The sequence below is a fragment of the Cryptomeria japonica genome, chromosome 7 (assembly GCF_030272615.1).
Source record: "Cryptomeria japonica chromosome 7, Sugi_1.0, whole genome shotgun sequence".
Classification (NCBI taxonomy): domain Eukaryota; kingdom Viridiplantae; phylum Streptophyta; class Pinopsida; order Cupressales; family Cupressaceae; genus Cryptomeria; species Cryptomeria japonica.
The window spans coordinates 283,263,828-283,280,688 of NC_081411.1; the positions used below are offsets into that span (position 1 = coordinate 283,263,828).

Here is a 16,861-nt window from a genome sequence, read left to right on the forward strand (position 1 = left end):
GGTTCAATGAATCTAGTAACACGTTTCACTCGGTGTATATCAACTCGGTGTATCATCTTTGGTGCTCGGTAGACATGGAATGATACTCGGTAGATACCTCGGTGCATACTGGGCTCTGTGACTACTTTCTTCTATAATCGACTGTTCTGTTCATACCGACTGAATATTTCGGTAGTAGTAACTGACTAGAGTATATAGAATGACTTTGGATATAAAACTAATGGCAACTTGATAAGTAGTAACAGTTTGATCTCCTTCCATTCCTCCATAATCCAAGGGGGATGGGGATTGGGGCAGGTCATCCAAAATTTAGTTTTGTGTTTAGCAAGTTGTAAGATCAAAAGAATATGATAATAATAAAGGAAATCCAACAAATTAATGATATTATCTGTTGAGTTTTGTAAAAAAATCATACTATCATCAACAAAGTGTGAGTTAATGGCTGTAGTATTTCTAGTGAGGGAAATGCCATGAATGAGGGGATTTTCTTGAGCATGTTGGAGGAGATATCCAAGTGCATCAGCGGCAAGGACATAGAAAAATAGAGCTCACAATAACCATCACATACTAATTGAAAAAAAATCCAACAATACAAACACCATTCACAAAGAAATTCTAAATATTATTATAATTGCAAGAAACATTTTATTTATTAAAAGAAAAAATCATTAATACACTCACCATTCATGAATAAATTCTAATTACACCGAAGGCGTCTCTTATATGAGATGCACCAGCTGTTTTAAAATCAATGGCTCAAATCTCATAATAACCTATGCAAGACGATTGGGAAAAATTTATCCGTTGATTTTTTTGGGCAAGCAAATGTACGTAAGCTGTTTAGAACACTTTGGAGCATTAAATTTTTGAGACGACATTAAATAGGTACGAGGAACAAACGCGGAAGGAATTTTCAAAGTGGCATCCATTTGTAGTGCACTAATAGGGCAAGTATGATAAGTATTAGAGCTCGATATGTCCACATATAATGCGGTTTTGGTGGCTTGATTGCATAGTTATGTAGACAACATGTCAATTTTGAGATGTTAGTGGAGATATTAAAAAAATTGATATAAGTTTCTATCAAGGATGACATGGTTGCACCTGATGCCGAATAAGTGAATGTTCAAACTTTGTTAAATCATTGCAAGATGATTGGGAAAATATGGACCGTCTTATTTCCTGTGCTCGTCTGTGCCAAAATAGGAGTTAGATTTTTGACAAAATGCTTCAAAGAGACGTTATCTCATGGAATGCAATGATTCAAGGATATGCATTGACTGGATTAGATACACAGGAGATAAATGGTTGAAAAGGCTTTAGAAATTTTAAACCATTGTAGTTGGCTATAAATCTAGCTCTCTCAACCTTTGGCAGCACCCTTCCTTCATGTGATAGAATGGGAGATTTGGAATAGGGTATGGGCATCCCTCGAGCTTTAGAAACTTTAAAGAAAGTGTAAATGGCAAGTGTAGAGACAATCTATGGACATGCTTGGAAGTATAAAGGATAGAGATATTTTATCAAGTTTCCTAATTGTAACTACCTTAGTAGATGCATACGCAAAATGTGAAAGTGTAGACAATGCAAATGCATTGTTTAACAAAATGCCCCAAAGGAATGTATTCTCAAATATTATAATGATTGCAAGAATATTTGAAATCGCAACCTTAAGCCTAGATCTTCTCTGCCCGTTCTGAGCTGGGAGTTGTGGGGAAGCTATCAAAGTGATAGCTCTGGTATGCATGTATGCAAAGTGTGAAAACATCGTACAAGCACGTGGGTTACGTGATAGAATGCCTAATTGATGTTGTCTCCTCACTTTTGTGACTACTAAAATAAAATCTTTGAAATAGCATCTGAAGTGTTTACAAAATGCCTCAAAGATATGTCATCTCCTAGAATACGATACTATCTAGATCGTCCCTTTTCATTCCCGAACTCTTCTCTTCTTGCCTGTGATACAATGGAAGATTATGAAATAGGTTATTAAAATCCACCATCAATTCTCTCTCCCCTAGGCTTTAATTCCGAATGGCTTTCATGCCACCCAAGAGACAGAGTAAATGGAAATTAGTAATGGCATGGTCAATTGTAATTTGATTATTTATTTATTCAGGTCATTTTTTGATCGATTTATTCTCTTCACATTCACCTCTATGTAGTTGGCGTATTTATGGTGGTCATCTAAAACGTAATTATTATTAACCGAAGGAAACAACAAAATACCGGTTTCATCTAGTGCAACCCATCAGAAAAAAAACCCTTTTTACGAGACCACCAACATTTACCGCACAACTTGACATTGCTTTCTAGATAATTAGAAAACTAGTATGCCATATCATACTAATGGCATGGCTATACTTAGTCTTACTTGTGCCCTTGCCTTATTAATGCGAGTTGTCTCCTCCATAAATGTGCCTCTATACATTCTTTAATATTCACACGCACTTGCATAATGACCACAAATCTCATGGATTGTGTGTTGAATTGGTTCCTTGCATGATTCCACTGTGATCTTTTTCTCTTTTATTTTATTTTTATTATGCATCTTGTGTTTTTCTATAGGGGAAGAGCACCAGTAGTTGAGCATGTATGAATTGTTGTGAGGGTTGTTGATACTTTTTGCTTCAATAATAATACAAATAAGAAATATTGTTTGAAACATAAAATATCAAATTTTGTGTGTTTATGCACCAATAGTTGTGTCTTTAAAGTTATTATTTTTTAGGAAATACACCATTAGTTGTGAAAAGTAACCAATCATGTGATGTCACATCAACTGCACAAGTATTGGGGCCTCTTTTGCACGCCTATTGGTCTCACTTTTTGGGGGGGCTGTTTTGGACACCTTGACAAAAAGCATGTTGATGTGGCACCATGCTTGATGATGTGGCACTGAAACCTTAGTTATAAGCAGGGGACTTGCCAAGTAAGCTACTGTAAAAAATTGAGAGTGATTTGAAATTTCCATGTAAGATTTTGAGATGCACGAAGTAAGGGTGCACAACTACTAGGTCCTCTCCCCTATAGATAAAACTATATCTCTCCGCCGTTATACTTCTTAACTAAAATTAAACTCTGTGTCTTATTAGCTTTAATACATAAATGACAAATCATATATAAAATATGTAATTTTGATTTTAAATCTTTTGTAAAACTTATTTATTAAATATTTTTAATAGATGAATTATAATAAACATATGTATTTTATGATGACTATGATATCTCAATTGCGTAATATTCTTGAGAAATCAATTAGACTTACAATCTCTCTTAATATAATTGTAGACACCTAAAAGTTGCACAACAAATTAATTGAATTTTATTCATTTAATTATCCCTATTTCTTCCAATTAATTAGCCTATTAATCAAATTAAAGATTTAATTGATATTTCCCTTCTTCTATCTTAGCCATTTAATTAAAATCTCCCTCATAGCCACTTAATTAAATTTACATTTAATTAAATCCCCCCATTTGCAAAATCCTACAAATGCAAGTTGCAACCAAAATTAAAATAAATTAATTTTATTTTAATTAAATTCTTTTTTCCCTCACCCACTTGCAAAATCCTACATCTCCCACTTGCCTCCTAAACCTCTTCTAGAGCCTTCTAGTTTCTTCTAAACCCTTTTAATTAGCCTAATCCCTCTAATCATGTCAATTCCCTAAATTTGAGGAGGTCACTTCTCAAATTTGGAAGAAAGTCTTCTAAAAGAAATAAAGGCTTTATCCATTCAACAAGCTAACTTGTTGAGTTCCCCCAAATTTGGAAGGACTCTTACAAATTTGTCCCCAAAGTCTTCCTAACCATTAATGGTTAACTCAACCTTCCCACATGGTTATAGACTTTCTCTCTAACTTAACCCTCAGCTAACCCAAGGGTCTCATCAAGCACTCATGGCTTTGACCCTAGTTATCCTATTAACCCTTGCATAAGAGTTTACCCCTTGGGTAAAGGCTTTATCCATTGGTTATCCACTAACCTAATCATAACCTTACCTCCTAAGGTAACCTTCGTGTCTCCTCAGGCATTTAATGCCTCTTGCATCTCCTCTCAAGCCACCTCTTGTTGACAATTGTCACCATTTCATTGGTAAAAATTGTAAACATGGATTGAGTAACTTTCAATCCTAGCCCTTGTTGAGAATATTCAATATCAACCCCCCATTGCCCTATTTTTCCTATAAAAAGAGCTCTCATTCTTCATTCTCCATATCAAGTTTTTATGCATCTATATTATAGTCTCATAACATTAAGCACATTATCTCTCTTTGATATAATAGCATTTTAGATAATTTTTTATAGCATTTTAATCTTAGATATATCATGTTAATCTCATATCATGTTAGCTTCATTTTAGTACCATTTTCATATTAGTTTTAGCTTCATATCAATATCTTGCACCATATCATTATCTAGTTTCATATCGTCATCATTCACTAGGATCATAGTTGCATCTATTTTGATCATAGAATCGTTTAAATCTCGTTCTCTAGGTTGTCATCCAAGAGATCAAGTGCTCTTCCAAGTGAGGGCCACCTTGAATCTTGAGGATATTTAGAGATAGAGGAACATGGAACGTGCTTAGAGTTTGGTTTTTCAAAGTTAGTTTCTTGGTTTTGGATTTTGATTTCTAACCTCTAACATAATGTTTCATGTGTGTGTTTGCAATGTTTTCCCCTATTGCAGGCTGATACCACATTGTAGGCATACAATAATTATAAAAATTCATTAATGTTACAACCATATTTAATATTAAATATATAACAATCATTTTGACATAATCAATATGGACATTAAAATTTATGTTGGAATGTTATCTTATATGATCATCTTCCATATTTTGACATTGACTAAGGGAGCTAATTTAGAGGTTTTGTTTAACCCATTTTTGGATGGACTAGGGGAGAGGACCCAGTAGTTGTGCCCCCTAACTCCGCGCTTCTCAAAATTCTACGTGGAAATTTCAAATCACTCCCAATTTTTTACAACAACTTACTTGGCAAGTCCTCTGCTTATAACTAAGGTTTCAGGGCCACATCATCAAATATGATGCCACATCAGCATGATTTTTTCCAAAGTGTCCAAGACAACCCAAAAAAAGGGTGAGACCAATAGGCATGCAAAAGGGGCCCCAACACTTGTGTAGCTAATGTGGCATCACATGATTGGTTGCTTTTTACAACAAAGGGTATATTTCATTCAATTATTGGTACTCATCATCAGCGTTAACATCTTTAAAGTCACAACTATTGGTGCAATGTTGTATAAAAATTGGACATTAAATCAACAAGTATGGCGGTATTAAATCAACAATTTTTGTCACAACAATTGGAACGCGCTCAACTACTAGGTCCTCTCTCGTAGTTTCTAACCTTTGTTACACGAACAACATCATTTGCCAAATTTACTACCAATTAACCTCATGTACAACACAAATGTATCCAAAACTAGACTAAAATTTTCTCCAATTGAACTTCCATGCCTTTTCGACATACCCATTGCATATCAAAGTGCAATTGCTAGTTATTATAATATTAATTATAAGTATCACTTTATTATTGAAAGTAAAAACCATCAGTACAATCAATTTTCAAAGAAAAATTATAATTATTATAATACCCACTACGAATATCACTTTATTTAAACATTACATATTTTCATGGTAAAAAATATCTATTAATAAATTGGGCCCCATGATTACGTTCGTCTTTTCTCTCCACTCACCCGTTGTACGTCATTGCCGCCGCCCACGTTGTTTGCGTACGAGATAGCGAGAGTTGATGTTGTGTTGAGGGCCCACAATCCTCGTGTCCACATCAGCCCTAGGACCTGCACCCATCGTTCACGGGTCTGCGGCTCGCGAGGTTAGCGGGTCTTTGACGGGTTGCTTTCTGCTTTTCAGCATGGAGATGGCTTGACCCAATAATAAAATTTAGGTACTATTTTTTTTCAATAAAATCTAAAAATTAATTTTGATTATAAATCTATCAAATTTCACGATTCATTATCATGGTAAGGAAACAAGAGAATAGTAACATATCATATTTTGATGATGAATCATGAAGTTTGATCCAAATCCTAATAAAAATTTACATGATCAAATCTAAAAATATTGAGTAAAAATGGGTGTATCTATTATGGCTCCAAAAATGCATTGTCGTACATCGATAACTTTCGTGTTATACTATAGTGGGGGACAGTGGCGGCCTATTTTGCAGTTTTTGTGTCTGCATAACACGAAAGATCTCGGTTGTACGATAGCACAGTTTTGGAGCTAAATTAGGTGCATCCAATAAAAATCAATGTGAAGTGTGGAAATTTCATATATTTAATTTAAAACTTCACAAAAATTAATGTAAAATTGTTCTTGGTTTTTAAAAAATCAATATAAAGAATTGTGCATTTTCCAACAAATGTGTAAGGAAGAATATAGATATTATGTAAGTGCTTTTGGATAAACTGTGTAAGCTTTTGTGAATCAACATTTGAGGAAGAATATAGATATTTATTTATCGTGATAGTTAGAATTTTCAATGAATGAGATGGGTTAGAAACATAAATTGTGGAATTCAAATGTAAGTAAAGGTAAAACATTATATATATAATGTTAGGTAGATGAAGACAAATGTAGAATCTTGATGAATTATTGACTTGAATTGTCAAAGAAATTAAATGTGAGAAAAAAAAATAGAAATTGAATGAGTTATTGAATTAAAATATTTTTGTAAACACATGTGTTTTATTCCTTACTTTTGTTATGGCATCTAGAGAAATGGGTCTAGACTCAAATGAGCTTAGCCTCTATTTTTTTTTTTAAACATACGAAAAATAGAGCATGTTATACTACTCTCACATTATAATGCTTGCATTTTGGCTTGGTAGTAATTGGTTTAGGCTCGCTCTCAACTAATCTATAGCAAACTTACATTTTTCCTTTGATGGATTAAAAAGTGGTTGTGACCACTTTCTAGTTCCCCCTCATTGTGCACATGCTCTCTACCTTTGTGTTTGTTAATGTAATTATCACTGTTATTACTTGGATATGTCATATCATCTTCTTTCTCTCCACAATAGAAACTTTGATCTTCTATTTCACTACAATACCACTTGCCCCTTCCTTGACCTCTTGGGGTCACTTCCCTATGACTATATCTCATCTAGTTGCCCCAATTTTTCTACTTTCTTCCTCTTTGGTGATTTCACATATCCTTTTGATTCAAAATGTCTTCTAATTTGAAATTAGAGCCAAATGTTAGGCCTCCTCTTTATCTAGATATCCAACATAAATATTCATCATGGATCAATTCTCTCAGTCTATTAACATATTTTACTACCTCCTTAGTTACTTCCTCATAATTTTCCAACATAACTATCAATTGGTAATACCCATTGTTGTACTCCTTTATAGTCATATCTCCCCTTCACTATTGTGTAGCTTCTCTAGTAGCTCTAGTTGGTAATTGGCCAAAATAAATTTGCATTTTAGGTTTTCCACCATCTAGTTACACTTAGCAATGCTACAATTCCCTATTCTATTTATTTCCGGCTAAACTTCCTTCTACTGTATTTTTGTATGGCATTTTAGTTTGGTTTTCATAAATTTTACCCTATCTAGATTCACAATGTCCTCCTACTCAAATTTTGTTTCTAGATCCATTGTCTAGTATAGAACAATTGCTTGAGATGGAATTCCTAAAATTATTTAGAATGTCTACTCTTGTCCTCTTATCAATGCTAAAAATGACATTCAATATGTTATGTTTTCCTTATGCTCGTGGCTTCTAATTAATTCAATAATATCTACTTCATCTTCATCTTCATCGCTTTCCTTGACCTTAAGGTCAGAATTCCCTCCATATTTTTGTCCTAACACATTCGTCTAGTTCTACATTACATTCAACATCTCATATAGCTTTTTTATTCTACCTACCACATTTTGAAACCCTCCCCCACTCTTTAGTAGCATGTTGACAGCTTCTCTTGGTTGGTATTATATTTACAACCAACTTTTAAAAACTAATTTATGATTAGTACTTTGTCTATAGACTTCTTCTAAACTATCTTGAAACTTGTAAATCTTATTTAATTCTCTAAAGTCAAAATCAGCATAATGGGCTTCATTTTCTTTTATTTATTCCTTCATTTACACCAACTTTATCCACCTCATTTGGAAATTCATTCTAAAAAACTACATCAATTAGCTGGACTCACACCCACACCAACACCAATTTATGATCAACTTTTCTATGATACAATCTAATGTAATCATGACTAGAGGGTCCTTAGAAGGATTTCTAACCATATATGAGCATAAATATATACACAAAATAAAAACATGTAATTTTACACAAGTTATGTCTTTGGAAAACCCTCAATGAGAGAAAACCCTAATCTCTAAAGATTTCTTATTATATATATTTCACAAACAGAATTACAATCTACAACAATGGTCTCTCACATACATTAACAAATAATATTGAAACTTCACTTCTAATCTTGCTACACATAGGATGCAAAAGAACATCACAAGGACTCACATGTGATCCAATCACATGATTGCACTCTATATTATATTGCTTGTTGTCTTATTCTCCCCCATTCTTGCACTTGTTAGCTCTCTATTCTTATTAATCTTCTTTGATTTCTTCTATAAATGACTTAAAATCACATATTTATACCTTTCTCTACCTTTCCAAATGATCTATGTTAGCCTCAAGATGATGCACCGCCTAAACCTCATGAAACATGTTGCCAACTTGAAAACAAGAAAACAATGAATTCCTATGATACATTGATAGAGAATCTCCGTGTGATACAACTCATAACTTTTTAATAGGCATAACAACCTCCCCAAATATCCATATTTCTAATGCGAACTTTAAATAAAATCTCCCACAAACCAAAATAGTTACAATTGAACATTGCTATGAATCCATATAAGATATCCACCATTCTTTTTATCATGAACATATACTGATCCAAATCATCTCAAATCTCAATACCAAACTAATTAATTTCATACATAGAACTCCTCTTGAAGTTGTAACACCCAATTACATAATGTGATAAAATGCAACAACTTTACTCATCATAGATATTTAACTAACTATTAAACACACACTTTACCATAGATTTCTAATTTCCTCGATAGAATGCAAAATGCAAAATGCAAAATAATGAACCATAAAGGAAGAGGGTTCACAGGGTTCACAACTATTTTCCTCACTGGCCTCAGTGGACATCAAGAACAAGAGTACTGTTACAAGCGTGGCGATTGGCATGCTACCGCCCATTGTGAGTAGAAAGCATGAGATGAACAATCCTGTAGGAAAAAGTACTGGTGGTCATTAAGATAAGGATGATATTCCCTTAAATTACTTACATATAGAGTGACATTGATGTCAATTGAAAGTCCTAGCTATATAAAAAATTATATGTTTACAGACAGTGTCATCATGAAAGAAGACATGAGGGCCTGTACACGCGGAAATAAATACTTGATTGAAGATTATTCCCTACAGACACCCATGTACCCACGTCTGTATCATTGTCCTTGTAAAGCTGTAATTCCAGGGGACAAATTTATATGCCTCCACAAAAGTCATTCAAAGTAAAATTGCTTGAGGCTATCTTATTACTGTAATATCTATACAAATATTATTATTCTTATACCACATGTTATTGTACAAAATTGTCATAATTCATGCACATATTGATGTCCTTTCCTATGAAATTCTCTATGATAGTGGGTCTATACTTTATTCATAGCATATTGGATTTTTGTTTGAAAATTACATGTTGATCAATTGCATCTATTTGCATGAGAAGATGTATGTATGGCAGATATACATGTTGAAAATTTATATTATTATATATTATATAATAAAAATGATTAAATACAAATATAAAATTATTATAATTAATAATTAGTGTATTTTTAAATATCTTGAAAACTAATTAACATATAAATAATACGATATATAATTAATGTATAATATATATTTTTATAATACAAATTAAATCATATATAATATATTTTATATTTATTACTATATATAAAAATTATATTATTACTGTATTTATTAGTAAAGGTAATCATTCATATATTTTTATATGATATAAATTTATTTAAATGTGAATCAAAACACAAAGAAGAGTAGGGATATATGTTACAATAATTTTCGCAGATACATAAGAAAAGCATTAAAAGGAAATCTATCATAGATCATAAAAGGGAATTGAACTTAATGTATGTGAAGATATATTAATATATTTATTTAATAAGATGAGCATTTGAAAAGAATAAAATGATTTTGTTTTAAAAGATAAAAATAAGTTTTCATATTAAATTTTCATAGAATGTATATGTTTTATATGTTGATAAAAATAATATTTAATTTGTTTAATAAATAACGATTATTTATTACATCGCATTTTCATTCATCTATATATAATTTGTTTTATTACATCTATATATTATTTAAAAATATCATTATTAAATAAAAAAATATTTTTATAATTAGAAATTTATTTATAAATTATTACATAATATTAAGAAATCTAAAATACAAGACCATAAATATTAACCATTTTCCACTAACCTAAAAAATCATAAAAAATAATCTTATTTATAAACCTTTTTTTTATCTTTATAATAGGTTTCATTCTATTTTTAACTTTTTACCTTTGATTTTGAATTGTAACTGTAATATAAAAATTAAAATCTTACTTTTGTCAATTTTAATATTTTATTTTTATTTTTGATATTTTATTATAAGTTTAAGAATTTAATTATATTTATTTTCAATTTGATAATACTTTTTTAATTTTTTAATATTTAGTATATCTCTCTCCCCCCTTACTCTTTCTATATCTACTTGCATTTCTATCTCTCTTTTACTCTATCACACCATCTATCTCTCCCTCTTTGTCTCCTTGTCTCTCTCCATCTCTTTACCTATTTGTTTCCCCCGCTCCCCCACTCTCTCTCTATCTTCATCTCTACTAGTAAGATGCCAATAACTATGGAGAGTAGTTTTAGACTTATGTAAAGAAACCCCCCAAAAAAATTAACATTAGAGTATTAGAATATATTGACATATACAAATGGACATCTGGGCAAAGAATAAAAAGACTAGGGGTTTAGTCATAAAAATATAAAGGAAAACCATTACAAACCCCCAAAAAAACCCTTCAAGGATCTCCATAAAATTTTGGAACACTCCAATAGGATCTATTAAAGATCTCCGAGATCAAGTATAATTGATGGGCAACAAGGGCTAGGACACAAAAATGTAATGACAAGGAACAATTTAACAAATTTTGTGCCTGCAAATTTGAGCACTAAGAACTATTACTATTATTAGTTTATAATATTGTAATAGACTAGACCTATGTAACATTTAACATATCTTTACAAACTCATGTCCAATAATGTAACACATTAACATATATTAAAAAAAATTAAAACCATAAAATAACTTTTAAACTAAAAAAACAATGTAAATAATATAAATAAATATAAATAAAAAATTCTAAATTAAAATAAAATAACTCTTCGAATAAAAATATTAAAAACATATGTGTTGTAATATTTCTCAAAACTTATAATTAAAAACTAAAAAAAGAATAGAGATAAACACTTTTCAATTGGAGCTATGAATCAGTGAAGTAAAAAATGAGGACCTCATCCTCAACATGAACACTTAGCAATAGAACTCCAATAGGAGTTTGAATATTGGTTACAAGAACAATAATGCCACGATTTAACCATTACACTATGTCTTTATCGGCTTTGAAAATTTATATTTAAAATATCTATACTAATTTAATTTTTCATTTAATCATTTTTTAAAATTAAAAATATTTTTTTTTATTGGGGGTAAACGCTTTTGACTACAACTATGAACATGTAAGATTACAAATGAGAGACCTCATCCCAACATGAATACTTAGCAATAACATTCCAATAGAAATTTCAAACTTTATGATAAAGATTATAATATGACAACTTAACCATCATACTATACAATTACCAACTTATTATTTAAATAAATTAATCACATAAAACAAAACCTAATTTTTCCTAATTTTTCAATTATATTGCAATAGCAAAGAGTAGACAAAATGGACATCATCTTCTCTTCACTGTGGACTGCCCTCTATTGTAATATTTTCTTTGCATTGATTGAGCGGAAAAAAGGAACATCTAATTTCAATTAATTGATGAATGCCGTCAAATATGCATCCAGACTGGTCGATCGACAATACGGTCTAAACGACCCTTTTTTATACGTTAAAAGCCACATAGTATATATTAGCTATATAAAAGGAGAGCTGCTCCAGTTCAAAGCGTGGTCCACAGAACGGCAATTGGGCTACGAACGATGTGCGTTCCACCTTGGATGCATTTCCACGATAACTCCCCGTACTCCTCCTCACTCCCTTTCACTTTGCCTTCGAATGTCACATTAAAACTTGCCTGCTCACTCCGTTTCTTGAACACAAATGTATCTGGCTCCACGCTTACCTTTATGTTTGGACTGCTCTTCACCTGCACTTTGTACACGGAATTGTCGCCGCCCACATTGGTAACCGTCCTTTTCAACTGAACACGCTCTCCATACTTCAACAAAACTGAGAAAGACGGATAGTTAAGATCTGCACCTGATTCCGATTTGGGGCAGGGAGGCCATTTGTGGGTGAGCAGGGCTATTTGCTTTTCGGTGTACATGTTTTGACCACACAGATAGTTGATGTAGTCTTGAGGGCCCAAATCGTACACCAGACCCGGCTCCAAGGCAGCCCTTGGATTTAAGTGACCTGCACCCATTGCAAATGGGTCCGCGGCTCGCAAGGTTAGTGAATCTTTGATGGGCTGCTTTCTGTTGTCCAGCGTGGATGCCGTAGTCATGAGAGCCGATCTGATTGCTGCAGGACTCCACGTAGGATGCGCAGCTCGGATGAGTGCTGCAGTGCCGCTGACGTGGGGACACGCCATTGAGGTCCCGGACTTTATCTTGAAGCCGCCTTCTATGGCAGCTGCTAAGATGTTAACACCAGGGGCGATTATATCGGGCTTAAGAACGTCTAGAAAGATCTGGCTTGGACCTCTGGAAGAAAACAGGGCCACGATTGGAGCCGTTGCTTTTCCCACCACTGTCAACCCCGTGGGATTGATGGTGGCTGTGGGTGCAGCGGTGCTGTTAACATAGGCTTTTATCTTTTCGCCTGCCGTATAACTCACGCTCGTAGCGGGCAGATATGGTTGATCGACCGGGAAATCGTTATCGTTGACATTTATCAATCCTGCTGCACCGGCGTCCTTCACAAGACTTGCTTTTTCCGTTGAATTGCTTTGGGAAGTGCACAGCACAACTTTGCCTTTGAAAATGTGTGGATCGAGACCTCGGTCACTGCAATAGTCGTAGGCCAGAGGCAGATTTTTAATCCCCGGTCCTCTGTATAACGACAAGCCTCTGAAAAGCTCGCCATTGCCGAGCTTCAGAGGAGACAGAAACTCTCTGTCTATAGTGCTCGCACCCACAGTGATTAACCATGGCGCCGTGTTTGTAAGAGAATACGAGAAAGGCCCTTCGTTACCAGCAGAGGCGGAAACAAGTACACCCTTCTCTATTGCCCCGAATGCTGCCAGGGCTGTGTGATCCGTGTAAAAAGGAAGCTCAGACGCATCGCCAATTGAAATAGAAATAATATCGACGCCATCTTGGACGGCTTTTTCCATTGCAGCAGCTATGTCGCTCGCATCACAGTCTCCTTTCTGTCCCCAGCAGACCTTGTAGATGGCCAGTCTGGCCGCAGGGGCCATACCCATAGCCGTTCCATTGCCAAATCCATTGTAGCTCGCTCCCTTTACAGCAGATCCCGCAGCAGTAGAAGCAGTATGTGTGCCGTGGCCATGGTTGTCTCTTGGGGATATGAAATCCTCACCCACATGCGATTTGTAACCCACGGAGAAATTAAATCGAGCTCCGATGAGCTTTCTGTTACAGTTGGAGGAACTGAATCGCTCTCCGCTTTCACACTCGCCTTTCCATCTGGAGGGAACAGGGCCGAGTCCCTCGTCATGAAAACTTTCGCTCTCAGGCCATATTCCCGAATCCACCATGCCCACTATGACATCTTCTCCGCGATTCAAATTCTGAGTCCACAGTCCGCTGCCGTCGGTGAGGCCGAGGAACTGAGGTGAGCGTGTGGTATGGAGTTTATATAGAGCGGACGGAATTACAGCTAGACAGCCATCCACGCTCTCTAAAGCTGTAGCCTGCGCACTGGTCAGCTTGGCCGCAAAGCCATGAAGGACTACCTCATACGTATATAACAAGAGGCTGGGATCTGATGTGGAGGCATTAGAAGTTGCGTGGGTGAGAATTGAATGATACCAGTGCTCATGCAAACTGAAGTGCTCGGGCTTCATGGACTTCATCATGTGAACTATGTAAGGCTTCCTTACATTGTCATTTGCTGTAATGGAAAGGAAGAACAGGAATAAGGTTAGAAGCGTGGCGAGGGACATGGAGTTACTCATTTTGAGGGAAGAAAAATGGTGAGTATAGCGACATAAGGAGGGGTCTTTTAATAGGATTAACAGATTGCAGTGCCAATGCAAAGTCTTCGTGAAGAAGAAAATGTGGAGATAATTGCACACCACTTTTTGTTTTTTTAAATAAAGTGTATAGTCTGAAGATGAAAAATCAGGAATTTGAGCATCCAAGGAAACCGGGAAGCAACTAAGGATGCACCGTCCACATGAGATAAGATATTTGAGCAAACACGGAACACAGAAAGTCGAGGAATTTGATAAAAGGTGTGGGGTCAATTAGGCGAACGCGTAAACACGGGATTATTTGCTTGGATTTTCAAAGGGAGACGTCATGTGAGAATAAAATAGTGAGAAACGTAAAGATTCCTTGGCCTGGAGCTTTCCGACGAACCTGCCATTGGAGAGAATAAAGTGTTTGTTTCCAGTTCCGAAAAGGTGACTTTTTATTAGTGGGACTTATTTTGAGTTGGTAAATAAAAGTGGTCAAATCTGATGTTAGTAGAAATTATAATTTAATAATGAGGGGAAAGTGCATAGTAGTGGAGTGAACATTTAAGTCGATAGACTTTTAGTATGGGGTTTTCTGATCGGGAAAGTGTTAGTATCCCAGAAAAAGTTTGCCGGTCACATTTTTCGATAGTAAAACCTTCAACGCACTTTTCAAAACCTATTTTCCCGCCATGTTGCCATCGACATATGGCCAAAGACTTTAGGCACTCTTTTTTTTAAGTCTTATGGTTAAATCTTAGCATCAAACTTTTTTTACGGTATATTTTATAAAAAAGTTATTTTTGTAGATTTTTATTTTTAAATTTCTTAGAAAAGATTAAATATATAAATATGGTCATTTATAATTAATTAGTCATATCAATAAAAAAGTAAATATAATATTAATTATTCAAATTTAATAAATTTTTTGGTCATGTATAAGAGAGTAATTTTTTTGGGATCTAAAATTAATGAGAAAAAAATAATTTTCTTTTTGGTATTAGTGTCAAATACAATCAAGTCTAAAATTACCATGCATACCAAGGAGTTGACGAGATATAGATGAAAAAAAATAACTAGCTAATACAAATACTAAGGAATAAAGTTGACTAGTTCAAACCCTCAAACTAGATGACAAAAAACTAGTGTCCAAGAATTCTAACAAATGAAACAAACTATCAACCACATCAAAAGTAATGGACCAACCAACAAGATGATGAAAGAGTATATACCCAACAATAAAAAGAGTAGTTTAATAGGGCCTGATGAAAATTGAATAGGCCTCATCCCAACAACAAGCCTTTTAACACTACAATATAATTGATTGCAAGTTTCATAAGAAGCACCCTTACTAAGAGGGGAGACTGCCTCCTCCTTCGCAGACTTTTATGGTCTCCTCCCTTAACAAAGAATGTCTTTATTCATAATGGTCCTTTCATCATAAGGCTGCAAGAAGCCTTTTAAAACTCACTATTAGCTTCTTGTTTCCTTGCCTACATTGTTGTCAGTGCAAGGGTTTTTTGTTCGATATTTGGTTTGGAGTCTTCTCCTAAACCCCTATGTTCTAAAAGTGTAAGCCTACTGATGGTTCGCGACCTTGTTCCCGTCAATTGGATGCTTCAATCAAAAGCCTCACTTTCGAAAATGGGTTGTCATCTTTTTAGGTGTCGATGATCTCACTGCTTGTGAGTTCCTTTCTATTAGGTTTCAGATTTGGGCCCTCACCTAATTTAATCAACTAAGAACTATAACACATACTATTTAAATAAACGAATTAAAATTATGGTTTAATCATTAAAAAACTAGATTTATTAGCTAACCAATACTATTATCATATTAACAAAAAAAAATTAAATTGTTTAATATCATATAACGAAAATATCTTGCCACGATTATTTTAAAATGATTTTAAGATTTTGATGACTCACTCACTCCATGATCGATAAGAAAATTTCTATTGAAACTGTAAAGTTCCATTAAGCATGAGGACTTCTCATCTTCTAATGGTTAAAGTAAATTAAAACTTGGAAAAGATGCAATATACTATGTCGAAACCAAGGATAATGAAGGGAACTGACATGCAGCAGGAAAATGGTTTTAAAGTAGTAGTAAAAGTAAGTGGAAATTAGAGATAAATAACGTTAGATCTTAGTTCATTTACAATTCTAGATCAACTAAGAGAAAAGAGAATTTTATCTTAAAACTAAAATCAGTAGAAATTTGCCAATAGGGAAGGTATTACAAGATGCACAGACCACTAGATCCTGAGAGGCGATTAAAAAGCTAATGGTATAACCACTGA

At 34.0% G+C, this 16,861-nt stretch overlaps 1 protein-coding gene across 1 annotated transcript; it reads right to left on the reverse strand.

Moving 5' to 3' along the window:
- Window positions 1-12,170: 12,170 nt before the first annotated feature.
- LOC131037966 (subtilisin-like protease SBT1.7) lies at window positions 12,171-14,755 on the reverse strand. The gene has a single exon (XM_057970233.2). It carries the CDS (start codon window positions 14,554-14,556, stop codon window positions 12,355-12,357), a length of 2,202 nt encoding a protein of 733 aa, XP_057826216.2. The 5' UTR covers window positions 14,557-14,755; the 3' UTR covers window positions 12,171-12,354.
- Window positions 14,756-16,861: the final 2,106 nt, after the last annotated feature.